A 25,765-nucleotide genomic window follows, 5' to 3' on the forward strand; every position below is an offset into this window, starting at 1 on the left:
ATGAAGGCAGCTATTGAAGTGAAGGGCTTGAAAAGTTGAGATGCTGATGATTAATTCATCGCTCCTGGTCAAAACCTTGACGGTTAGTGCTAATTCCCTGGCGATATCCAGAACTGAGCTTAGGGGGAGAATCTGTGTGTATCGTTCTCCTTTCTGTCTTTTCCTACAGAGGACTAACCCAAAGGGCCTGGACAGCTCTGAAGATGCTGCTTCAAATGAAAACAAGACTGTTAGTGGCAGTGATTCCCCTCTTCTCACCAGTGGAAGCTGCAGACCTTCTCGACCCCCCAGGCCTTCCAGACCACCTCCACCCACACCCGCAGACCCCCATCAGCAGCTGGTGCGTATTCTAGGGCCAGAATCCACTCCAAGCTGTGGATTCTCTGTGCAGTCTGAAAATGAGCAAAACGTTTTCCGATGCATAAAACTGGTTTTTTTGATGGTAAATTCTGGGATACATAACTTCTATTTTAACAGCTTGCATTCTGTATCATTGTACAGAAAACCCTTCCTCAGGTTCGGCTCCTCTGTGCCCTGTTGCTGGCCGCAGAGAAGGGCTGCCCGCTGGGCACAGGGAGCGCCTTCTAGCCGCCGACCCGTGCCCTGCAGCCCCCTCCTCATCCTGTGCAGAACGCCACTCCCAGCAGCAGCACAGGTGCCATTGTGGAACCTTCCCCATGTCACAGCCGTCACCTTGGTCACTGCCGCCCCACCCGGCGCACTCGTCTCTGAGAGTGCTGGGCAGGTGGCAGCCATGTCCAGCACGAAGAGAGCGAGAGAGGAGGAGGAGAGAGTGGTTTTAAATGGGAAGAGGGAGCTGGGGGCCCCAGAACCGAAGAGGAGGAGGGGGCCCACCATGACCATCAGGCAGAGGAGGGAGAGGAGGAAGGGAGCCCGGTTCCATCGCGCCCGGGCCAGCGCTGTGAGCGACCATGGGGAGCCCATGGAGGTGGATCCGCCTCCAGAGGAGCCCATGGAGGTGGATCCGCCTCCAGAGGAACCCATGGAGGTGGATCCGCCTGCGGCACTGCTGGCCTGGCACCACACCACCGTGCCAGGCCCTGTGTTGGCGCGGTCACAGCTCCGCCATCGCTGGTCCGGGCGCTCGGCCCCTTACCCTCTGCGCGGCCCCCGCCCCCGGCATTAGCTGGGTGGCATTGCTAACATCTGCTCCTCCTCCACCTTGTTGCTCCTCTGCGGTTCTGCGGGCCCCCAGTTCCATCTTCCCCCCGTAGGAGTTAGGCTTTGTTCTGGGCTTTGTTGTTGATTTTAGTGTTAGCTTAGCTTTAGTGTTGAGTTCAGTTTTAGTATTAGGCATAGGTTACTGTTAGGAGTGTAGAGTTAGGCATAGGTTACTGTTAGGAGTGTAGAGTTAGGCATAGGTTACTGTTAGGAGTGTCGAGTTAGGCATAGGTTACTGTTAGGAGTGTAGAGTTAGGCATAGGTTGCTGCTGCCAACTGGCAGTAAATGCTGCTCACTCGGTAAGCACTCCCCTGATTTATCCTGCAGAGAAATGAGTGCGACTGCCCTGAGAAGGGAGGTTTGGTGGCGTCTGCGATGAATTGAATTTCCATCTTGTGACTTTTCTGTTGCAGAACATGGAGGAGCAGAGCGTGAGTGGCTGAGAAATGGAGTTGGGCCTCAGGGGAGCCATAGGTGCTGTGTCACAACCTTCCTGAGCGGCCCTTGCAAGGTATGTCTCTCTTACTATAAGCGTGTGCTAAGGCACTGCTGTTCAAACACAGCTGGTGGCACTGTCTGCAACAGATCTGCTTTCTGTTAAGCTTTTCCCTTCTTTTATGTCCTCCTGTCCTTTTCAGCTCCTGCTCCCCTCGCCTGCAAGTGGAGCAATGCTCGAGCTCGAGGAGTCTTTTTCTCGGCAGGTGGAAAAGATGGCGCAGCTGCAGGTTTTGTGCAGGCTGCCTGCTGTGTGGCTGCTGAAGGGCATTTCTCCTCAGCTGAGATCCCTGAGCCCACGCTGGCAGAGAACGTGCTGCGCCACCATCTCTTCTGTGGAGCCACTTTGCAGCTTCTCTGCGTTAGCTGCAGTCGTGCCGGTTTCCAGGTGCCATAAGCCAGTAAGTTGTGCTCTCTGAGGCTGATAGAAAGGCACGGGCAGTGGGCAGGGAGGGAACAATCTGCAGCTGTGGCCTACGGTGCTGTGCCCGGCACTGCTGAGAGTGCCATCGTTTGTCCTGCCCTTCCTTCCCATTGCACGTGTTCCTGATGCACGCCAGGAGCCTTGGGGTGCTGCTCATCTGCTGCTGCTGTGCTGTGCTGTGTGTGCTGCCAGGCAGTGTCCAAGCCCTGTGCAGGCGCTGCCTTGCAGGAGATGGCTTTGGGTTCTGGTTTGTGTGGGACTTTTGGGCAGGAGATAGAGGTGGAGTTTCTGGTGTGCCCTGATGGCAGGAAGGCGGTTTGCAGTGCTGGCAGCCAAAGCTGCCCAGGTGGGTGACTTGAGCTCCCCACGCGAGCTGTCAGCCACTTGTTACCTGTGAAGGTTCCCTGACCATTTCTGCCTTGATTCTTGTAGGACTGGCACAGTCCTGGGACTCAGACTTGGGAGACAGTGAAGAAAGCCAAGGCAAGTGCTGCTCGGCTGAGGAAGGAAGCCCAGAAGGAGAGCAAAAAGAACCGAGAAGGGCTTGAGCGAGAAGGCCCACAGGACACTCGAATCAGCTGGAATGCTTCCTCGGAGGTGGCACCAAAGGCAGCGGACTGAGTCAGCGTCCGGTTTTGTGGCATGGCCGTGCTTTCCCTGTCACAGACAGGGCAGCGGAACTGAGGCACCTGGAAGGGAAGGGCTTGTGCTGCATTCCAAGCAAAGAGGGCTTGCCAGAGGCAGGTCTTCATCTATGGCAAGAGATGGAGAGGCTGTGTTCCTTCAGGCTGCATCTCTTCAGGGCCAGGGCTGGTCTAGTGTGAGATTGAAGTACGGCTAGCCGGGCCTGGAGGGAGAGGAGCTGACGTAGCCACAGGGTCAGGCTTCTCCTCGTGTCTGCCTGGAGGCTGAATTGCTCCTTGCTAAGCAGAACCCCTGGACGCTGGGGTTTCATTCTGGGCTGTGTTGATAAATACAACCCAGAGCCTTTTGTATTGAATAAAAGCGAAACCAACTTTTTAAACACGGTGCTGCCTCTTTCCGTAGCTGTTCAAAAGGTGCCGTGCTTGGGCTGGCAATCGTGGGGCCATGAACCGGTTGGCTCTCCCCTGAAATTCTGCTGGTTTTCCCCCGTTTCCTTGTTGGTCTTCGCAACGGGTGGCCTTTCAGCCCACCTGTAACTGCTGGCCACAGGCTGTGAGCATCCCTTTGCTCTCCAAGGACCGCTAGCAAAAGCACGAAGGAGGGGAAGCAGCCCGGGAGGAAGAAAGGCATCCCTGCACTCAGCCCCTGGAGCTTGCCTCTCTTCCTGGTGGCTTTCTCAGCCTTGGGCTGTGCTGAGGGTTGCTGTTTGCCCCGGGAAGCCCAGCTGCACGTGAGCCTGGCGTTGAGGCACGAGGAGTTGAGCTGTGGGTGGGATGGCGTGAAGAGCAGCACTGGGAGCAGGGAGGAGGAGAGAGCAGTGGGTGGGCGGCAGGAGAATGTGCCTCGGAGCAGAGCTCAGCCTCGAGCTTGAAGGACACTGAGCCGTTCTGCGCTGCTTCAGCTTTAGTGGCTTCAAACGCGTTACGGCAGCGCCGCGTGTTGTGCCAGGGCGCTGCAAGGGCGCTTTGCTGAGCCATGAGGGGCGACTGCTTTGCCAAGTGTTTTCCTGTCGCTCCTTGGAGTTTCTGAGTTTGAATTACTGCACGATGATGTGCTGTTTAAACTGCTGCTCGTACCTCTGCATCATCTGCAGACTGTGCTGCCAGGTCCCTGGTGGAGTGGTGGAACGTTATTGGTGCTGGGCAGAGGCCAAGGCACCTTTCTATCAACTGCCTTCCAGCTGAGCTTTTTGCCAGTTCTCGCAGCCCTCTCTGTCTGGCCCTTGGGGTAGGTTTGTGCCCACCTCGTAGCCCTCTTTTTTAGCCGGTATGTCATCAACTTGCCTATGAGGCTGTCGTGAGAGAGAGGAAAGCCTTACTGAGGTGGAGAGAAACAGAATTCACCGGTGTTTTCTTTCCCACCAAACTTCCCCGCCCCTCTCCCCTGTACAAAGCTGTCACATTGGTACCCAGTGGTTTCCCCTTTGTTCTCTGTCACCCTTTTCCTTAACGAGTCCGGGGACGACTCCTATTTTGTTTGTATGTATCAAGCATGATGTAGTGATGTAGAATAAGGGGGGGAATGTCATGGTTTTATGCTTTGGGTTATCAGCATTCCACACCATAACATCATGTAATGCACTGGGAGTTTGGCTGCTGATGCTCAAATTCCAGGTGCCTGTCTGGAGAAGTAGAAACTATGGGAGCGCACGGCCATCAGGTCTACCCGTGGAGCACTGTGGGAGTGCAGGGGCAGCAGGTCAACCCTATGAGCTCTACGGGAGCACACTGCAATCAGGTCAGCCGGTAGAGCACTATGGGAGCATACACCCATCAGGTCAACCCCTAAAACTTGAAGGGTGCTAACGGCCATCAGGTCAACCCATAAAGCTCTAAGGGAGCGCACGCTCATCAGGTAACCCGTAGCGCTCTGTAGAGTTCATGGCAGTCAGGTCAACCCATAGAGCTCTACGGGAGAGAACGGACATCTGGTCGACCCGTAGAGCTCTATTGGAGTACACGGGCATCAGGTCAACCCGTATAGAGCTAAAGAAAATGCACGAAGATCAGGTCAACACGTAGAGATGTACGGGAGAGAACGGCCATCAGGTCAACCCGTAGAACTCTTATGGCAGCGAACGGCCATCAGGTCAACCCGTTTTGCCCATAGGGTGCACAAGGGGCTATGCCTCATCATACACAGCTTTGTGACGTCATAATGAATTAAAGGGCATTGTGACAACACAATGGGGTATTATGATGTCACAAGGGGCATTGTGACCCCACAATGGGGTATTATGACGTCACAAGGGGCATTGTGACCCCACAATGGGGTATTATGACGTCACAAGGGGCATTGTGACGTCACAATGGGCTACTGTGAGGCCATAATGGGGTATTGTTCAGGGAGAAAAAGCCACATTTAAGGGGTAAACCAGGGATTTATGGGAGAAAACCCCAGATTTAAGGGGAAGAACAAGGATTTCTGGGAGAAAAATCCACATTTACGGATAAACACTGGGATTTTTGGGAGAAAACCCCTGATTTAAGGGTTAAAACAGGGATTTCTTGATGAAAACTCCAGATTTAAGTGGAAAAACAGGGATTTCTGGGAGAAAACCCCAAATTGAAAGGGAAAAACAGGGATTTTCTGGGAGAAAAAGCCACATTTAATGGGGGAAAACAGGGATTTCTGGGAGAAAAAAACACATTTAAGGAGAAAAGCAGGGATTTCTGGGAGAAAAAGCCACATTTAATGGGGGGAAAACAGGGATTTCTGGGAGAAAACCCCACATTTTTGGGGAAAAACAGGGATTTCTGGGAGAAAACCCCAGATTGAAGGGGAAAAATTTCTGGGAGAAATCCCGAGATTTTGGGGGAAAAACAGGGATTAAAGGGTTTTCTGCCAGCAACCCCAGGTGTTCCCTTGAAATCTGGGATTTTCTCCCAGAAATCCCAGTTTTTCCCCTTAAATCGGGGGTTTTCTGCCAGAAAAACATCCCGAGCCCCTCCGCCATTGCAGCTCCGCCCCGCCCCCGGCCTCTCATTGGTCAGGGCCAGTTCCGGCCCGTTCGTGCCTCTCATTGGTCAGCGGCAGCTCCGTCCCGCCCCCGGACTCTCATTGGTCAGGGCCAGTTCCGGCCCGTTCGTGCCTCTCATTGGTCAGCGGCAGCGCCGCCAGCTCCGATTGGCTGAGGCGCAGCGCGCGGGGAACGGCCGTTGGCAGCCGGCTCTCCCTTCACACGGTGCCGGTCCCACAGCCGCTGCGCTTCGGAGCTGTCCGGGCAGCACCGAGACGGAACCGCGGCACGGCGTGAGCGGTGCTGAGGACAGCGGCGCCGGAGCTGGGAGGGAGGGAGGGAGAGCGGCGCCGGGACAGGGAAGGAAGCGTGCGCGTCCATCAGCCACCTCCGTGTGGGGTGAGGGGCTGGGAGCAGGGCTGGGATGTGGGGATGTGGATGGAGACAGGATGGGGTGTGGGGAAGTGGGATATATATGGGACGGGCTGTGGATGTGGGATCGGTATGGGGCTCCCGGGAGCTGTGGGAGAGATAAAGGGGGCTGGCGGGGAAATAGAGGGGGCGAGGAAGCTGTGGGGAGCTGGGGAGAGCTGTGGGGGGGCAGGGGGCTGCAGAAGGCTGTTGGGGTGCAGGGAGGCACACGGGGCTGGAGTGGGCTGTGGCAGGGGATTGGGGTACACGGGGCTGCAGGGGTGGGTCTGGGGGATTTGGGGCAATAGAGGGCTGTGAGGAGGTTCCGGGGGGACACGGTGCTATAGGGAAACATTCCTGTCCTTGTGGCCCCTTCAGCCAGTTCCCAGCTCCCCAGACTGAGATGTATGGCTGCAGCTCACCACACGGCTTCTTTGGGACGGCTCTTGGGGAGGTTTTGGAGGGGCTCCAGGGGCTGGGGAGAGCTGTGGGGAGGGATATAGGGGGCTGGGGGAGGATATAGGAGAATGTGGTTGTACAGATGTCTGTAAAAACAAAAGGAAAAGAAAGGAAAGAAGATAACGAAAAAAAGCCAAGTAAAAAGTGAAGAATAAGAGCTAAGAGAAGAATGGCTGGCAAGAAATACGGAGAGAGCAATGCACAGCATTGCGAAGGAAAGCCAGGCAAGAGTAGCAGCAAAAAGCAGGAGAATCCAGACGAATTCCGTGAAGAGCAGGAGAGGTAAGTTGGGCATAAGGCAAGGGGGAAGGGGAGTGGAGGGGAGAGGAGGGGAGGCGAGGGGAAGGAGGGGAGGCAAAAGAAAATGGGAGGTAGGGAGGAGGGGAGGGGAGGGGAGGGGAGAGTGGGTGGGGTGGGGAGGGTTGGAGGGGAAATGTGGCTGAAGAAGCTTTAGTGTGAGATGCAGCAGGGATTTCCCAGTACGAAAGCCCTGATGGCTGTGTGCCCTTCCGAGCGGTCCCAGCGGCGTGTTGCACGTGGCCTGCAGAGAGCATTTGGAAAGCTGCCTTTGTCTTTGAAGGCAGGAGAAATCAGCGGTGTTGTAGTTTATGCAGGTACTTAAGAGCCTCCAAAGGTCTTTCGAGTCTCTTTGTGCCTTAAAGGCCCTGTTCTGTACACAGAACAGTCCTGAGTATTTCTTTACTTGGCGAACTGTCCCATTTCAGTGGGAAAGCAGCCCTTGCCACTCTTTGGAGGAGAGAAGCTCTACGTTTGCCGTTTGGACCATGTCTTTCCCCGACCTGCCAGCAGTCCTCGCAGGTCACTGCAGAAAGACCAGGCGCCAAGGTGCAGTGGAAGCTGTCCTCACCTGTGTCTGATCACAGCTGTGCCTGCAGGTCCTCTCGGTGAAGTACCAAAGCGGAGTCCTGTTGCTGAGCCTGGGCTGGATGCCAGAGGTGAGTCAGCAGCCTTCATCTGTGGCTCTCGGCTCGTGTGCGGCTGCGGTAGTTCAGGCAGGGTTCAGCTTTTCACTGCCCGGTGATTTCTACTCCCTGTTTCTTGGGTGCTGCGTGCTCCCAGTGTCCTGCTGGCTTTGTATCTGTACATCACAGATCTCTCCAGTAAGAAAACCCAGATGTTCTTCCATGCTGCCGCTGAGGATTGTTTCACACGGCCCGGAGAGAGTATGGGGAAAGCTGCTGAGCGCCAGCCAGCTGCCCACCTGGCAGCTCTGCAACTTGCATAACTCTGCTACGCAGCTGCGTAGACGGCAGCATGTGATGGAAAGTTGTCCTCAGCCTTTGGGTGCAGAAGTGGCTGCAGGGAAGGCCGGGCAAAAATCCTTGGCTGCCTGCCGTGCTGGAGCCCCACAGGCGTCCCAGGGGTGGCTGTTGTCTGTATTGACTTCACCAAAAAGACCATTCGGTTCAACCCTTTGTTTGTCTGCAATGTATTTTCGTGCTTTCTGAGACAGAAAGAGGCATGGAGAATTGGAGAATATCCGCAGAGGCTCTGCCATGTCCTGAAGGAAATGGTGGAGGAGAAGGCAGCACAAGGTGGGTGTCTTTGTGTCTGTTCACTGAAAGACTGGGGAAGTGGAGTTTCTAGATAGATACATGGATGGGATGCAGGTGCTGGGATGGTGCTGGGATGTGCTGGGATGGGGCTGGGATGTGCTTGAATGGTGCTGGAATGTGCTGGGATGGTGCAGGGATGGTATGGGATGGTGTGAGATGATGTTGTGATTTGATGGGGTGGTGCTGGGATGTCCTTGGATGGTGCTGGTATGGAGTAGGCATGTGCTGCGATGGTGCTGGGACGGGCTGGGTTGTGCTGGGCTGGTGCTGGGATGGTGTGGAATTGTTTGCTGGGCTGGACATGCTGGGATGTGCTGGGATGGTGCAGGAAAGGTGTAGGATGGTTCAGGGATATGCTGGGATGTCCTGGGATGGTTCTGGGATGTCCTTGGATGGTGCTGGTATGGGGCTGAGATGTGCTAGGATGGTGTGGGAATGTGTTGGGATGGTTCTGGTTTGTGCTGGGAAGGTGTGGGATGGTTCTGGGATATGCTGGGATGTGCTGTGATGGTGCTGGGATGTCCTTGGATGGTTCTGGTATGGGGCTGGCATGTGCTGGGATGGTGCTGGGACGTACTGGGTTGTGCTGGGATGGTGCTGGGAAGGTGTGGAATTGTGTGGGACGTGCTGGGTTGTGCTGGGATGGGGCTGGGATATTTTTGTATAGTACTGGGATGTGCTGGGATGGTGTGGGCTGCAGCTGGTGTGGTGTTGGGTTGTGCTGTGGGATGGTGCTGCGAAGTGGTGGAATGTTCTGTGATGCAGCTGCTGGGATGAGATGTGCTGGGATGTTCTGTAATGGTGTGGGATGTGCTTGAATGGTGCTTAGATGGTGCTGGGATGGGCTGGGACGTGCTGGGATGTTACTGGGATGTGGCTGGGATGCGCTGTGATGGTGCTTGGATGTGGTGGGATGGGTCTGGGATGTGATGGTCTAGGATGGTGCTGGGATGGTGCTGGGTTGTTCTGGCATATGCTGGGGTGTTCTGGGCTTGGGCTGGGCTGGTGCTGGGCTGGTGTGGGATGATGCTGGCATGTGCTGGAATGGTGCTGGGATGTGCTGGGTTGTTCTGGGATGGTGCTGGGAAGGTGTAGGATGGTTCTGGGATATGTTGGGATGCAGTGGGCTGGTGCTGGGATGTCCTGTGATGGTGCTGGTATGGGACTGGGATGTGCTGGGTTGTGCTGGGATGGGGTGGGATGTGCTGGGATGTTATGTAGTCGTGTGAGATGTGCTTGAATGCTGCTTAGATAGTGCTGGGATGGGGCTGGGATGTGGCTGGGATGTGCTGTGATGGTGCTGGGATGTGGTGGGATGTGGTGGGATGAGCTGGCATGTGCTGTGATGTGCTGTGATGGTGCTGGGATGGTTGTGCGATGGGGCTGGGATGTGCTGGGATGTGCTTGAGTAATGCTGGAATGTGCTGTGATGGATCTGGGATGGTGCTGGGATGTTCTGTAGTTGTGTGGGATGTGCTTGAATGGTGCTTAGATGGTGCTGGGATTGGCTGGGACGTGTAGGAATGTTGCTGGGATGTGGCTGGGATGTGCTGGGATGGGGCTGAGATGTTCTGGGATGGGCTAGGATAGTGCTGGGATGGGGCTGGGATGTGGTGGGATGTGGTGGGGTGGTGCTGGGATGTGCTGCTAAGTGTTGGGATGTTCTGGGATGCAGCGGCTGGGATGAGATGTGCTGGGATGTGCTGGGATCATCCTTGGACTTGCTGGGGTGTTGTGGGATGGTGCTGGGATGTTGTGGGATGTTGTGGGATGTGCTTGAGTGGTGCTTAGATGGTGCTGGGATGCTGAGCGCCAGCCAGCTGCCCACCTGGCAGCTCTGCAACTTGCATAACTCTGCTACACAGCTGCGTAGACGGCAGCGTGTGATGGAAAGTTGTCCTCAGCCTTTGGGTGCAGAAGTGGCTGCAGGGAAGGCCGGGCAAAAATCCTTGGCTGCCTGCCGTGCTGGAGCCCCACAGGCGTCCCAGGGGTGACTGTTGTCTTTATTGACTTCACCAAAAAGACCATTCGGTTCAACCCTTTGTTTGTCTGAAATGTATTTTCGTGCTTTGTGTTCAGGTCCTGAGAGACAGAAAGAGGCATGGAGAATTGGAGAATATCCGCAGAGGCTCTGCCATGTCCTGAAGGAAATGGTGGAGGAGAAGGCAGCACAAGGTGGGTGTCTTTGTGTCTGTTCACTGAAAGACTGGGGAAGTGGAGTTTCTAGATAGATACATGGATGGGATGCAGGTGCTGGGATGTGCTGGGATGGGGCTGGGATGTGCTGGGATGGTGCAGGGATGGTATGGGATGGTGTGAGATGATGCTGTGATTTGATGGGGTGGTGCTGGGATGTGCTGGGATGTTCTGGGATGGTGCAGGAAAGGTGTAGGATGGTGCTGGGTTGTGCTGGGATGTCCTGGGATGGTTCTGGGATGTCCTTGGATGGTGCTGGTATGGGGCTGGCATGTGCTGGGACGGTGCTGGGACGTACTGGGTTGTGCTGGGATGGTGTAGGAAGGTGTTGAATTGTGTGGGACGTGCTGGTTTTTGCTGGGATGGTGCTGGGATGTTTCTGGATAGTGCTGGGATGTGCTGGTGTAATAGGAGCAGTCTGTTGTTTGTTAATCAAATCATTTGTAAGCTTATCACTAGTAAACTGTAACAACAGCAGAGGCCAGTTTCCTACTACAGACATCCGGAAACACCAACAAACACAGCAATTTCAGGTATGGACCCCAGGACTTACACAGCTTTAAAGATGCTGCGTAAGGATTATGAACGCATGTATTGCAAAGATCCCAGGCCTCCCCATCTGACAAGACAAAGGATGGCTGCCTAACAACAGGACCACGCCTGCGCAAGAGATATTGTGCAGCCACGAACACAGGCTAGTGAACTGTGTAAAGACTGTCAGCTGGAAAGGGAAAGCGCGCGCTGTTGGTGGAGCAGACTCCCCGGCCACCCAGTGCTCTTTTGCTTACTTGCTTGCTTTAATAAAAGACGATTTCCAGAATATATAATTGGGATGTTCAATTTGTTTGGCATAATATATAACACTGGGATGGTGTGGGGTGCAGCTGGGATGGTGCTGGGTTGTGCTGGGATGGTGTAGGATGGTGCTGCAAGTGGTGGAATGTTCTGTGATGCAGCTGCTGGGATGAGATGTGCTGGGATGTTCTGTAATGGTGTGGGATGTGCTTGAATGGTGCTTAGATGGTGCTGGGATGGGCTGGGACGTGCTGGGATGTTACTGGGATGTGGCTGGGATGCGCTGTGATGGTGCTTGGATGTGGTGGGATGGGTCTGGGATGTGATGGGATGGGACTGGGATGTGATGGGATGGTCTAGGATGGTGCTGGGATGTGCTGGGTTGTTCTGGTATGCTGCTGGGAAGGTGTAGGATGGTTCTGGGATATGTTGGGATGCAGTGGGCTGGTGCTGGGATGTCCTGTGATGGTGCTGGTATGGGGCTGGGATGTGCTGGGTTGTGCTGGGATGGTGTGGGAAGGTGATATGATGGTGCTGGTTTGTGCTGGGATGTGCTGGGATAATGTGGGTTGGTTCTAGGATGATGTGGGATGGTGCTGTGAAGTGGTGGGATGTTCTGGGATGCAGCGGCTGGGATGAGATGTGCTGGGATGTGCTGGGATCGTCCTTGGACATGCTGGGGTGTTGTGGGATGGTGCTGGTGTGTGCTGGGATGGTGCTGGGATGTGCTGGGACTGTGTGGGATGTGCTTGAATGGTGCTTAGATGTGCTGGGATGCTGAGCGCCAGCCAGCTGCCCACCTGGCAGCTCTGCAACTTGCATAACTCTGCTACGCAGCTGCGTAGACGGCAGCGTGTGATGGAAAGTTGTCCTCAGCCTTTGGGTGCAGAAGTGGCTGCAGGGAAGGCCGGGCAAAAATCCTTGGCTGCCTGCCGTGCTGGAGCCCCACAGGCGTCCCAGGGGTGGCTGTTGTCTGTATTGACTTCACCAAAAAGACCATTCGGTTCAACCCTTTGTTTGTCTGAAATGTATTTTCGTGCTTTGTGTTCAGGTCCTGAGAGACAGAAAGAGACATGGAGAATTGCAGAATATCCGCAGAGGCTCTGCCATGTCCTGAAGAAAATGGTGAAGGAGAAGGCAGCACAAGGCGGGTGTCTTTGTGTCTGTTCACTGAAAGACTGGGGAAGCGGAGTTTCTAGATAGATACATGGATGGGATGCAGGTGCTGGGATGGTGCTGGGATGTGCTGGGATGTCCTTCTATGGTGCTGGTATGGAGTAGGCATGTGCTGCGATGGTGCTGGGACGTCCTGGGTTGTGCTGGGCTGGTGCAGGGATGGTGTGGAACGTGCTGGGTTGTGCTGGGATGGGGTGGGATGTTTTTGGATAGTGCTGGGATGGGGTGGGATGTTTTTGGATAGTGCTGGGATGCTGTGGGATGGTGCTGCGAAGTGGTGGAATGTTCTGTGATGCAGCTGCTGGGATGAGATGTACTGGGATGTTTCTGGGATGTTCTGTAATGGTGTGGGATGTGCTTGAATGGTGCTTAGATGGTGCTTACATGTTGCTGGGACGGGCTGGGACGCGCTGGGATGTTACTTGGATGTGGCTGGGATGTGTTGTGATGAGCTGGGATGTTGCTTTGATGTGCTGCGATGTGGTGGGATGTGCTGGGATGCAGCAGCTGGGATGGGATGAGATGTGATGTGGTGGGATTTGCTGGGATCATCCTTGGACATGCTGGAGTGTTGTGGGATGGTGCTGGTATGTACTGGGAAAGTGCTGGGATGTTCTTTCATGGTGTGAGATGGTGTGTGATGGGGCTGGGAGGTGCTGGAATCATGCTGGGATGATGCTGGAATCGTGCAAAATAGTATGGGATGTCTGGGTTCTGCTGGGATGGTGGTCAGATGTGCTGGGATGATGCTGGTTTGATGCTTGGATGTGCTGGGATGGGGCTGGGATCACAGAATCACAGAATTGTAGGGGTTGGAAGGGACCTCAAGAGATCGAGTCCAACCCCCTGCCAAAGCAGTTCCCTACACCAAGTCACACAGGTCGGCATCCAGGCAGGTCTTGAACATCTCCAGAGAAGGAGACTCCGCCACCTCCCTGCAGCCTGTTCCAGTGCTCCGTCACCTCACTGTACAGAAGTTCTTGCACACACTGGTGCAGAACTTCCTATGCTGCAGTTTCCAGCCGTTTCCCTTTGTCCTGTCTCCACTCACCACTGAAAAGAGTCCGGCCTCACCATTTTGCCCCCCACACCTCAGATATTTATAGACCTGGATCAGGTCCCCTCTCAGTCTTCTTTTCTCCAGGCTGAAGAGACCCAGTTCACTCAGCCTTTCCTCATAGCAGAGATGCTCCAGGCCCTTCACCATCTTGGTGGCCCTCCGCTGGACTCTTTCCAAGAGATCCCTGTCTGTTTTGTACTGGGGAGCCCAGAACTGGACTCAGTGCTCCAGATGAGGTCTTACCAGGGCGGAGCAGAGGGGGAGGATCACCTCCTTTGACCTGCTGGCCACGCTCTTTTTAATGCACCCCAGGATGCCATTGGCCCTCTTGGCCACAAGGGCACACTGCTGGCTCACGGCCGACCTGCCGTCCACCAGGACACCCAGGTCCCTCTCCGCAGAGCTCCCCTCCAGCAGCTCATCCCCCAACCTGTAGTGGTGCATGCAATTATTCCTCCCCAGATGCAAGACTCTACTCTTGCTGTTGTTAAACCTCATGCGGTTTTTTTCTGCCCAGCTCTCAGCCTGTCCAGCTCTCGCTGAATGGCAGCACGGCCTTCAGGCTGTCAGCCAATCCTCCCAACTTCGTGTCATCAGCAAACTTGCTGAGGGTGGCCACTATCCCCTCATCGAGGTCATTGATGAAGATGTTGAACAATCCCTGTTTTTCCCCTAAAATCTGGGGTATTTCCGCTTAAATCTGGAGTTTTCTGCTAGAAATCCCTGTTTTTCCTCTTAAATATGGGTTTTTCTGTTAGAAATCCCTGTTTTTTCTCCTTAACTGTGTGGTTCTCTCCCAGAAATCCCTGTTTTTCCCCTTAAATCTGGGGTTTTCTCCCACACATCCCCGTTTTTCCCCTTGTGCAAGGATGTGCACACGTGTGTGTGACTGCACAGCTGTTGTGTGAGTGCATCAGAAAGTCCTTGGAGCAGCAGCTCACGGATGCCACTGGACAAATCGGGCCGTGCGCTCTGTGTTGATCTCTGTGGTGATGTTTTTATTGACTACAACCAAACTAGGAATGCCGAGTTGGGCGGCACTCAGAACGCTGCCCTGCAACGCCGCGCACTGCAGCGCTGCCTGCTGATGCTCCTCCTCTCAGTCGTTCAGCTGCAGCTTCTGCATCATCTCCACCAGGCTGTTCATGGCGGAGGACTGGAAAGAAACAGAGCGAGTGTAGAAACAGGACAGAAGCAATGTGGGCAGATCTCCTTAAGCAAGGCTGATCAGGACACTTGCAGAACGGCCCCATGCAGCACAGCACGTTCCTGCCATTCAGGTCACTGGCGTTACTTCCCACAGCAGCTGCCTATGCTAAGATTCATGCTTGTGCTGGGGGAACGAGGTTTCCAAGGTCGCAGTGCCCGACATGGCAAGGCTCTTTGTGGCAGCAAAACCCTCCGGCCGTTACCAGTGGTGTCCTTCTGAAGGCAGAGGAAGGCACCCAAGCTCCCCTGGGCAGCTCTCACTGACAGCGTGATTTCCTCAGACACACAGCGGGGTGTTTTTCTGTGACATCACTGCCCTCAGGACATTACAGCATCTTTCACGGCTGTCAGACAGAGGCACTGAGGGCCACAAGAGCCGTGTCTGTGCTCACCAAGGACTCACCTCTGCATGTGCAGCTGCAGCCCTGAGGGAAGCCTTCTTCAGTTGCCCTCTCCTCTCTTTTTGTTGTCGTCTTCTTGCTATAAAGCAAGAATAAAAATGAATTCATTCTGTCAGCAGCAGAACGGTGTAAACAGGGTACCGCAAAAGCAGAAGGCAGAAAAAAGACAGGGGAAATTTGAGCAGGAAGCCTCTCAGTGAATGACATTTCCAGGGGGACAAACAGAAGACCAGCGTGCAGTTAAAGAGACGGGGTTACATACTGTGGCACCTCACTGCCTTGGGACTTTGGAGGCTTCAACTCTTTTCCCCTCTGCAGAGAAGGAAAAAGCAAAGCCAAGGCTGTGCAGCCTCAGTGTGCTTGATAAGGGCAGCTCAGCCCTGCAGGGCGGTAGCACAGCACCTGCTTACCTCTCAGCTTGGAGCTCCGTGCTGCAGCAGGCCCAGGCTGTGCTGCTGGAGCCAGCACGCTGCCTCCGCTCTCAGCCCTCGCTCTTTTGGTAGCAGGCAGCTGCGCTGCTGTTTGCTGCTCTTCTTCCAAGCCCTTGCGTTTCCCTCCAGCCAGGGACTTGGAGACGGAGCGGGGGCACACGGCAGGGGCAGGTCTTCCCCCTGAGCTGGGACCTGCTGATGGAGGAAGCCCTCCAGCCTGGAGACGAGCTCTCTCTGAAAGGACCTCCTGCACCGCTTTCGCGTAGATCTTTCCATTGGGCTCAGCACCTCTGTCTGTTATCATCAAGAGAAGAGAAGAGAGGAGATACAACGAGAGTCCAGTGCTACTTTCAGTCTGCAAGATGAGCCACAGTACTAGGAAATCTGTTCTCGAGTGTACACAGTATGGAATCTTAGCACGTTGGGTTGAGATTACAAAACAGGACAGGAAGGTAATAGTAGATCCCAGGGATTAATACCTCAAGCAACACACAACAACGTCAGTCCCAGAAAGAACAGACAGAGAGCCTAGCTAGAAAGACAGTGCACCAAACCCAGGTGCCTGCTGTGTGTCCGTACCTCTCTTGGGTGCTGTGCCACACTCGGTGCTTCTGCCTTGCCTTTCTGCAAGGCTGCGCTTGGCTGGAAGGCTGCTTGCATCAGCTTCTGACAGAAGGGAAACAAAGACATGAAGAGCATCTCTTTGGACAAACATTTTAGCACTGCCAGCCACAGACGTCTGCTCCTCAAGCATCGTTTCTTTCCGCTGCTACAGCGTTGTGCCACTTCTGCAGTCAGCACAGATCTGCAGCGCCCTTTCCTCTCTCCTCCATCACACACAGCCCTGCATGCAGCCCTGCTTAGAGGCAGCACCCACACCACAGCTGACAGGAGCTTCTTACCTGGGGAGGCTTTCCGTTTCCCCCCGTGCCCAGCACCATCCCACGGACGCGCAGGCTCCGTCCCTGCAACAACAGATCCAGTGTGATTGCACAGACACCAGGAGCAGCACCGTCCTGTTAGCCCACATCCACCCCCAAAACCAAAAGACGCTGTTCTACAGCCAGAGCAGAAACTGATGTTCAAACTGCAGTGTGCTTACACAAAGCAGTACTGCTCTCATTCCTGTCAGATGGCAGCAGAGGAACCCCGGACTGCCTGACAGCTCTGCAATCTGCAGAGCAAAGCTGCATCAGCAAACAAAACACTACCAGCTGCAAAAGTTGAGGCAGGTATGTTTTGGCCCTAAAAGGAACGCACTCAGCTCTGAGCACCACCACTTATACACAGACTTCTGTTTTGCTGCTGGATCAGCTGTTGCTGTCGGCCTCTCTAATGCTTCCACCGTGGTTACTGGACATCGCTACAGCACTGCAGCCGCTCAGAAGTGATACCTAGCATGCATTCCTCCATCCTTCACAACAGAGGACTGCAGAAACTCACTTTTGCGTGGCAGTGAGGATGGCCCGTCCCCATCGCGTCCCTCTGTGCGCTGCAAGGCGCCGTTGGATCTCTGGCAGCCTGCTGGCTGCTGCCTCCAAACGCGGGGAACCGCGCCGCGCTGCTTCTGAGAAGAGAAAGGAAGAAACGTTGGAGGGAACGGGCAGCCAAGGTTTGTACAGAGCTTCCAGGTCGTGCCAGAGATGGGATAGCAGAGTGCTGAGATGTTCTTTATCACTAAGGGAAAATACGGCCTGAGCCATGACCACGCCATCAGCCTGGGCTGTCAGCAGTGAGCGCAGAATGCAACTGGTGACTGAGGTCACAAAGGACCTGCAGGGCTCCCCCTGCTCCAGCCGTTCCCTTCGACGTGAGAAAAAGGGAGAATAAGCAAGCCAAGGAAACCCAGCCGTACCTTTCCTCTCCCAGAGCAGGAATTGGAACTGCGGTCGTCCCCTGGCTGAGACATGGCCGCTGTCTCTGAGGAAGCTGAAGTTCCAAGGGCTGTGCACAGGAACTTCTGTGCTCTTGGATAGAGCTGGCTTCCCTCTGTCTTTGATGGCCTTGATCTCTAAGAATCTCCTTTTGGACAGGAACCCTGCAGAAAGGATCCACCAGTGAAACATCATGAGGAAGAAGCATCTTCCCAGCTTTCTTCTGCCGCGCCATGGAGTCTCTTGAGGAGGGCAGCGTCTGGACGTCAGCTGGCTGCGAGAGCCGCCTGCCACCAGGTCCAGTTTGTGTCTGACTGCCACGGCTTGTGTCAGCAAGTGCCCTTCTCCATCTCCTCAACGGCTCTGCACCCAGCCATGCGTGGGGCAGGGGGCACGAGCTGTGCTCTGAGAAGCTTACGCTCTCCTTACTTTTCAACGTCCGCCATGAAGGCAGGGGCTCAGCAGTGAATTTCCACGGGAGGAAGGACATCTCATCATCCTCACTGAAACGTGGGATGGAATCTCAACAAGAACCATTTCCCCTGGAAACAGCCGTGCTGAGGGGTAGTGCTGGAGCTGGGAACTCCTCCCCAGCCCAGCTTTTCTGCTGAGACACCTCCCAGCACCCAGCCAGCACCAACCCAGCTCACCTGGTCACTGCCCAGCCGGAGCAGTGCCCAGCTGACGCACACGCCGCAGCGCTGCTCCCAGTGGGCTCTAAAGGAGGATCTCTCTCTCTCGAAAACCACAGAGCTCAGTCTCCGTGTGCAGCACGCTCACCAGACCACCAACTCTGCTCCAGCTGAGGCACAAACGCTCCCAGCCTGGCAACCACTGTGACCTCAGCAAGTGCCTGCATCACCGCTGTGCTTTCATCATAGGCAAAGGAGTGGTCACCTCCCAGATCCAAGTTTTAGGAAACATGAATCTCACCCAGTGGGGTGAATGGGGTTCATTGAATGGGGTTTCATTGAAGTTAAGCAACAGAGAAGTGAAGATGACCCTTGTGCAGCCCAGTAAAAATGCAGTATGGCCTCGTAGTGGTCAGCGGGGTCCCAGAGGAACAAGTAGGAGCTGGGAGGAGTGCCCAGCAGTACGGAGCAGCAAAGTGCAGCATGGCCAAGAGAAAACCAGTAAGGAGCAGCATGGCCTCAGAGCGGTCAGTGGAGCCCTATAGGAATCAGCAGAAAGCAACAGGAAGGCACAGCTGTGCCCAGGGCCTGGTGCCGGCCTCTCGGGCTGTGCGTCAGGCCTAGGCCTGGTGCCGGCCTTTCAGGACTGGCTTTAGGCTCCACGGCCGGTGCCAGCCCGCCCGGCTGTAGGTGTGGCTTTCAGCCCTGCCTCTGGCGCTGCCCCTGTGGCTGTAACCGCGGCATTATGGCCCAGGGCTGGTGCTGGCTGTCTGGCTGGAGCTTCACACTTCAGGGCCGGCTCTCAGGCTGTGGCTTCAGGCCCGAAGCTGGTGCCGGCTTCTTGTGCTGTGGCTCCAGGTTTAGGCCCAGGGCCAGTGCAGCCTCTCTGGCTGTGCCTCAACCCAGGGTCGCTGCTGGCCGCTCAGGCTGTGCCTTCAGGTCCCTTGGCCGGTGCCAGTCTCTCTGGCTGTGTGTTTAGGCCCCAGGGCCACTCCCGGCTTCTCTGGCAGCATCTTTAGGCCCAGGGCGTGTGCCAGCCTCTCTAACTGGGGCTGTGGCTGTGAGCCCCTTGGCTGGATGCAGCCTTTTGGGCTCTGGCCCAAAGCCACCAGGGCTGGTACCCAATTGTAAGAAAACATGAGGGCCGCCCCATGGGGTTAGCTGAAGGAACAAAACAGAGAAATTAAGATGACTCTTGTGTAACCAGCCTGGGTCATCCTCTCGCTCAGGCACTGCATGATCAGACCCAGGAGATGTTGCCCCCAGGCTCCCCCAGATTGGAGGCCGGAAGGATTTGGGCTCCCAAGCAATCAGGCAGCATTTGGATGAGTCAGCCCTCTGGTTTTTGTGAGGACAGACGAGTCCACCTTGGAAAGCCATCTGGGCAAAGGCACAACAGCTTTGTTCTTGGGCTGCAGCACTCCGTGGCCAGGCGCTGCTCAAACGCTGGGCCTGCATTTCCTCCTGGGCATCCCCGCGTGCTCTGAGTCCGCTGCAGCTTTCTGCAGGGTCTGTGGCTTCCTGCTGAGGAGCTGCTCGTGTTCTTCTGCAACTGCCCCGCAGCATCACTGCTGCCTCCTCTGGTGCCGTGCCGGGAGATGCATCAGCATCCATCAGCCTGCACTTCCTTCCTCCCAGCAGCAGCTGCTCCTGCACTGACCTTCACTCACACTGGATGCCGTCCACTTCTAGCGCCAGCTGACCTGCGAGACACAGAAAGGAAATGTGGCATTGGCACAAATGCAGAATCCCACGGCTGTGCCACCACCACGTACTGCAGCATTGGGAAGCCAGCTGCCACTGCAACCTTGGTCAGAATTAAAGCAGGCACCGTCAATGAAGTGTGACTTGTGAACTGAAGGAATTGCCACAGTCAGAAATAAATACTGAAATTGCTTACTGAACTGTAGGTGGTTCCCTCTGAATTCTTTTGCTTTGGGGAAAATATGGACTTGGAATTGCAGGGTACAAGAAAAATGAGGAGCACTTGGCAACTCAGGCAAAGTGAACAGTGCAGGGAAGATTGCTGCATTTCTTTTTCTCCTGGCCCAGAAAGGAATTTTCCTACCTTAAAAGAGGTACTAAAAGAGGTACCTTAAAAGAGAAAAGAGAAGAAGAGCCTGACAGAGTAGACACATTACAGTCTCATATCACGGGTAGAAGCTGGAGAGCTCAGGGCTGCAGAAATTAAGGGTGCCTGTAAGCTTTAAAACAAGGTGAAAGACAAGGTTGAATGCGAAACATCGGCACTTCCTGCAGAGCACATCACACAGCTGTAGGCACCGCCTGAGGGGTAACAGATCAGAAAGGAAAACCTTACCATGTGAAGGCAGGGACAAGCTGCTCTCTTCTTCTGGGCCTTTGTTCACAGTGAGGATTTCCCCCAGGAGCGCCGCTCAGGCTGCTGCTGTCTCCAGCTGTCGGTCACTTCCACTGCTGGACGCTGTGCCCACAGCTCATTCTGCTTTGGGCAAAGCCTGCTGGGTGAACTCCAAACCAAGGTCACAGCCATGCTAATCCAGCTGGTTGGTCTGAAAGGGCTCAGAGGCCACGCATGGGATCCTTTCTGCTGCTGGTTCTCTGCGGGCAAGAACCTGCACTCACAGAGCAGCAGCCAAGAGCTGGAAGGCAGAGGAAGCTTCCAATCCCCATGGATGTGGCTGTCTGCTAGGACAACAGCTGCCTGCTCTTCAGCAGGGTGACGCTCACCCAGCAAAGCCCTCACCCAGCAGATGCCTTTCCTTACGCTCACAACTGTCTCACATTTGTGCAGCCCTTGGCACTGCATTTCCAATCCAAGCTCACATAGATCTCAACCATTCCTTCTCTGTCAGTCTACTTGGATCCCCAGTTAGGGCTGCAGATCAAGAGCTCAACACAACAGGAATAGCACAGCATGCAACTGGGACACACAGCTCAAAGCTGAGAAGAGCCACCTCTGACCTTGGGCACAACTCACCAAGAGCCAGGCCTTGCAAACTTGGCTGATCTGAGCACGTGGGAGGGGGCTGGCAATCATGTCCATTTCAATTGCAGCTCCGTGTAGAGAAGAACGCCCAACAGTAACAGGTGTGAATGAATTCATTCACAAGCTGCACAAAGAGTTTGTTCTCGATTAAAAAAAAGCATGCATTCCAAGTCAAAAAGCGAACAGCAGGAGTTGCTATCAATGGAAGACGTTCCTATTCCCACACCTCATCCTCCTACCACAGCTTTCCTTGCCTCACCCCTCGCCCCAGCTCCTGGAAAATGCCCACAGACTGAAAGTCAGCTCTCCAATGCATAGACTCCTTTCCCATTGCTCCATTACAAGAAGCCTTCAGACTTGTTTCATGCACTCCAACTGACCGAGCAGTGCTATCACAATCACTCCTAACACACGGAGGCCACTCTCAAAAGCTTCTAACAACTCCTGCCCCAAGACCAACATCTCCACAGCCATCCTTCTCACGTGAGTCCAGGAGACAAATCCACAGCACAGGCTTTCTGAACTACTATCACATGAGTAGCATTTCTGGTGGTAGAAAGGCACAGCAAATAGTCCATCAGAGACATTCTGGCACATCTCCCATGAAAAACAGCATGATTCAAACACCTGTGTTTCTAAAGATGAAAAACATCCAGTAAGCAGCAACGAGAGGCTCTGTCTTTAAATCTTTCCAAAGGGAGAAGTGTTCATATCCACTTTTCCTGACCACACAAACACGGCCCCAGCTGTCAGAGCCCTTCTGCCATAGCACAAGCAGACTGCACGCACATGAAAGAGCACGCACAGCCCCTCCTGAGGTCCTGGAGCCACGGCTCCCCTTCAGAGCTCCACAGCTTACCGGTGTTTCACACTGATGCAGCCTCACTCAAGCTTCATAGGTGTCAAAGAAGGCCTGCAGAAGGCAAGAGGCGGCAGCCAGAGGACAGGACATTTTCCATTTATTATCCTTTTGTTGCAATAATCTGACTTAGCCTAACATTCCTGGGTATTTCTCAATTATACCATCTGTGTATTCATTGATTATACATTAGGTTACATTCTAATGTACGTGCTGGAAACTGTCTCCACATTAAGCTACATCATCATCTGTTTTCCACTAATTTTTGTTCTTTGCAGTCAAGAACACTTCAATTTTCACTTTGAAGTGAAAATTGAACGGGTTTGGGCGCCATTTCAACATTTTTCCCTTGGTTTTTTTAACCCCAAGAATGAGAAGAAGCTGTAAAGGAGCTAGAAGCCTCTCTGGGTCAGCTAAAAGAGGTGGGGTAATGTAAGGATGCTGATTGCCTGAAGTGCCGTTTGACTTGGTGCTTGTTATCTGGAGCCATTGCCAGCTTCAGTGCTTCTCTCTTTAAAGCACTGGCAATCCGGAATTGGAAGTTTGTCAGATGGCTTTAATAGTGCAGCTGACAGGAGCTGTCAGTGCTGCTGGAGCCCTGTTGTGTGCAGCTGTCTGCGATGGGTGCATGGAGCAGCACTGAACAGCTGCAGCTGTTTCCTGCAGACAGACACGCAGACATAACCCTGCCTTCTGCCTTCTTGCTGTGCTTTTCTGTTATTTCCTAGCATCCTGCAAGCTTTCTTTGTTGTTTTGATTTTGTCTCTAGCTTTGCTTTGCGATTTTTTCCTTTGCTCTGCTGTCGAAGAAGTGTTGAATCCCAGCCTGAAGCACCGAGGGAGCAGCTGAGGAAAGGAGCCGGTGAGCCCTGGGAGCGCAGCTGAAGGCAATGGAGCTGGGTGGCTGGAAGGGGCGGAGCCTGGCTGCCCCTCCTGGAGCTCCTTTAGGGGCTGAGTGGCAAGGGGGCAGGGTTTGTTTCTGGAAGGTTCTGTGCTGTGGAGTTTGTTGTGTGGGTGAATCCTTGGAGATGGTGAGCAGTCCTTTTTGTGCCTCTGTAATGTATTGCTGTTGCTCTGGTGCTTCTGCTGCTACGTGTGTGATGGCTTTCTTTCTAATTTGCTTTTTGTGTTGTGCCTTCTGTCACACACAGGCAAGGGGGGGGTGGGCTGTCGGCTGTGGGCCAAAGGGGGGGGAGAGGGTGCCGTGGGCCCCCTGTTCAAGGGGGGAGGGGAAGGGGTCGGGGGGTAGGCCGAGAGGGAGGTAGAGGAAGTTGTCGGCTCTGGGCCATTCCAGGCGAAAGGGGTGGGGTGGGGTGCTGTTGGCTCCAGGCCGAAGGGGGGGGGGGGCAGGGGGGTGGTTCTGTGGTGGTTCTGTTTTGAAGGGGGGGGGGGGGGGGGTTGAGTGGTGGGCCGAGGTGGGCGGGGGGGAGCCATCGGCTCTGGGCGAAGGGGGGGGAGGGGTGGAGGAGGGTTGGGGGGGGGGGTGATGGGGAGGTAGGGGAGGCTGTCGGCTCTGGGCCAAATGGGGACGGGAAGGATCTGGGGGGGGGGGAAGGGGGTGGAGCTGTCGGCTCTGGGCTGCTCTGGGCCAAGAGGGGGGTGAGGGGGGTGCTGTCGGCTCTGTTCCAAAGGGGAGGGTGGGGGGTGCCTGTCACCTCCGGGCCAGGTTTCTGTTTCTTTACATACTGCAGTGTTGCTGCAGCTGCCCATCTGTATTGTCTTTGCTTTTTCTGTTAGTGAATGCTCCCAGGTGGTGGGCAGGGTGCAGGGCACGGGGAGCACCTGCTCCTGCAGGGAGGGTACCTGCAAAAGAACTGGGGGGGGGCTGGGGTGGCCGGGGGCCTGTGGCAGGTAGGTGCCTGTGGGCTGCAGGGGCTCCGCGTGGAGGGGCACGGCCCCAGGCCACAGCCCCATTGGCCGCTGGGGTGGCAGCATCCCTACGGGCAGGGGACGTCCTGAGCATGGAGCAGGGGCGGGGGGGGGGAGCCGTAGCTGGGTGCAGCCCCCCAGGTAGGAGCAGCAGCGCTGGTAAGTGCAGCCCTGCAGTTGAGGTCAGGCCCACAGGTGGCAGCTGAGCCAGGACTGGGGGCAGCCCCCCGGGTGGGAGCTGCGCTGCCTGTCCCCAGGCACCTGGTAGGCCGGGCCAGACAGAGGGCTGAGGTGCCAGGTGGGTGGCAGTGGGGACAGGGAAGGGTTGGGGGGGGTACCAGCATTGGTCCGCGGATGGTGGGCTGCATCCAGGCGGGGTCTGGTGGCGGCACAGTCGCGTCCAAGAAAGTGGCGTCGGGTGTCAGAGGCACTGTCAGCGCTCGAGGGAATCTCTCTGTGGGGAAATGCCAGATGGGGCGTTGGGCTGAGACCCGGGGCATTGGGGTGAGATCCAGGTCACAGGAGTGGGATCTGGGGTGCTGGGGTGAGATCTGGGTCACAGGGGTGTTTTCTGCGGCTCTGGGCTGAGCTGTGGGGTCACAGGGGTGAGATTTGGGGTGCTGGGGTCAGCTGGAGCGTCAGAGCAGGGGGAGCTGCTGCCTTACCTGCCATGACAGCTGGAGAGTGGCAGTTGGGGGAGCCCCTCCCCCCACGGGGGTTCTGTGACCGTTGGGCTCAGCCCCTTTCCCCCCGGCTTGCCATGCTTTGCCTTTTCGTACCCAGACAGCCTTCCCATCCCCATCGTTTCCCATCCCCAGGATCAGTGACTGTATTGATGGGCTTTTTGCAGCCCAGTGCCCTTCCTTCCCAAGGGTCTGCCCGTCCCAGTGAAGAAGATGAGAGAGCCCCAAGGTCCTTGGTTTATTAAGGGCCTTTTTCTCCATCTCTCAGTTGTTTGTTCTTCTTTTCTTTCTGTTGGTCTGACATACGTGGCCCATCAGGTAATTCAGCAGGGAGTTGTGCCTTCTTGCGAAGCTGTGGCAGATGGTTGCGTGCACTTCAGTGCTGGTATGACAAAGCTGAAGGTGCCGGAGCTGTGGGAGAGCTCTGGGAGTTGGATGGAGAGTTCTTGACCAAGGAAGAGCCCTTTGGTCCCAGCCCCCTGGGGAGAGGGTGGGATTGCTGAAGGGAGAGAGAGGTCTTTGAGTGATGTGAGGGGTCTGGGAAGGGAGCTGACAGGTTTTGGGTTCCTTTACTGTGCTCTGCCCAGGCTGTGACAGTGCTGGGGTTCGATTTTGAGTCACTCTGAAGAGCAAATGAGACAAAGGGTGTTTTGTGCAGCCTGGAACCCCTACAGAAGTAGGGGCTGCTGCCCAGGGTAGGTGCCCTGTCTCCACAATTGCTGACCACACTCTTCCCTTCTCCACAGTGACCACGGCCATCCCCTGAAGCTCCAGTCATGAAGACCCTGTACGTCATGTCTGATGGCCCTCTGTCTGCGCTGCCCATGGCTGTGATGGGTGCAGCTACCTCATGTCCCTTCAAACTGCCAGGCATCCAAGCTTCTCCTCCACCAGCTCTCCGCTGACTCCAACGCCTTTGCCACCGCCCGTGTCGTGTGGTGGAAATGCATGGTGCTGGGGCAGGCCCATCCTCCCACCCTGACAGCAGGCCCATTTCCAAAAACTCTGCTCACTTCCTCATCCTGCTGGCTCGTGAGGAGATCCTGTTGTCAGCTCTGCCAACCAGCACAGCGGAGGTGGGATTGTTACAGGCAGTTGGAAGAGAGCAGGGGAATAACCATTTCCCGCTTTGGCTGTTATTTGTTGAGAAATGCTGTCTGGTGAGTGTTGAGTCAGGGCCTGAACGACTGATGGAGCATCTGGGGAAAGGACCCAGTCAGCCCTGGGAGCCCAGGTGAGGGCAGTTCAGTTGTATGATGGAATGAGTGGAGCCTGGCTGCACCTCTCTGAGACCTCACTGAAGGGCTGACTCTGCAGTGGGCAAGGATCTCTGGTTGGAGATCCCTCCCTTGTGGAGTTTTCCCTGTGAGCCTGGATCTTCAGGGACAGGTGAGCACTTTTCCTTTGTCTTTGTAACACCATCTGTTGTGCCAGTCCCTTTGTGGTTACACCTCCTTCCA

General features: G+C 55.2%; 3 protein-coding genes across 29 annotated transcripts; 2 read left to right on the top strand and 1 right to left on the bottom strand.

Moving 5' to 3' along the window:
* Positions 1 to 40: 40 nt before the first annotated feature.
* LOC125684273 (uncharacterized) lies at positions 41 to 3,113 on the top strand. Its single transcript, XM_048926295.1, is given in 6 exon segments — positions 41 to 82; positions 170 to 340; positions 1,511 to 1,541; positions 1,822 to 2,038; positions 2,040 to 2,079; positions 2,535 to 3,113. Coding segments are annotated over 6 exon segments (690 nt in total). The 3' UTR covers positions 2,724 to 3,113.
* A 2,792-nt stretch (positions 3,114 to 5,905) lies between these two features.
* On the top strand, positions 5,906 to 13,270 carry LOC125684323 (uncharacterized). Of its 27 annotated transcripts, none has more exons than XM_048926423.1 (7): positions 6,409 to 6,858; positions 7,091 to 7,190; positions 7,302 to 7,395; positions 7,473 to 7,532; positions 8,051 to 8,132; positions 10,247 to 10,403; positions 12,367 to 13,270. In XM_048926423.1, exons 1-6 carry the CDS (start codon positions 6,774 to 6,776, stop codon positions 10,378 to 10,380), a joined length of 555 nt encoding a protein of 184 aa, XP_048782380.1. In that variant the 5' UTR covers positions 6,409 to 6,773; the 3' UTR covers positions 10,381 to 10,403; positions 12,367 to 13,270. The 27 variants fall into 27 exon arrangements, 18 of the variants coding, with proteins under 18 accessions (XP_048782380.1, XP_048782387.1, XP_048782374.1 ...); XM_048926430.1 differs by lacking the exon at positions 12,367 to 13,270 and adding an exon at positions 12,196 to 12,307 and having other exon boundaries at positions 10,247 to 10,328; XM_048926417.1 differs by lacking the exon at positions 12,367 to 13,270 and adding an exon at positions 7,689 to 7,960 and having other exon boundaries at positions 10,247 to 11,252.
* Positions 13,271 to 14,410: 1,140 nt separating this feature from the next.
* LOC125684274 (zinc finger CCCH domain-containing protein 11A-like) lies at positions 14,411 to 16,834 on the bottom strand. Its single transcript, XM_048926296.1, has 6 exons — positions 16,776 to 16,834; positions 16,324 to 16,478; positions 16,001 to 16,087; positions 15,401 to 15,715; positions 14,993 to 15,069; positions 14,411 to 14,536 (listed from the first exon to the last, which is right to left on the bottom strand). Exons 1-6 carry the CDS (start codon positions 16,832 to 16,834, stop codon positions 14,480 to 14,482), a joined length of 750 nt encoding a protein of 249 aa, XP_048782253.1. The 3' UTR covers positions 14,411 to 14,479.
* Between the last annotated feature and the right edge of the window lie 8,931 nt (positions 16,835 to 25,765).

The sequence above is a fragment of the Lagopus muta genome, chromosome 24, assembly GCF_023343835.1.
Source record: "Lagopus muta isolate bLagMut1 chromosome 24, bLagMut1 primary, whole genome shotgun sequence".
Classification (NCBI taxonomy): Eukaryota; Metazoa; Chordata; class Aves; order Galliformes; family Phasianidae; genus Lagopus; species Lagopus muta.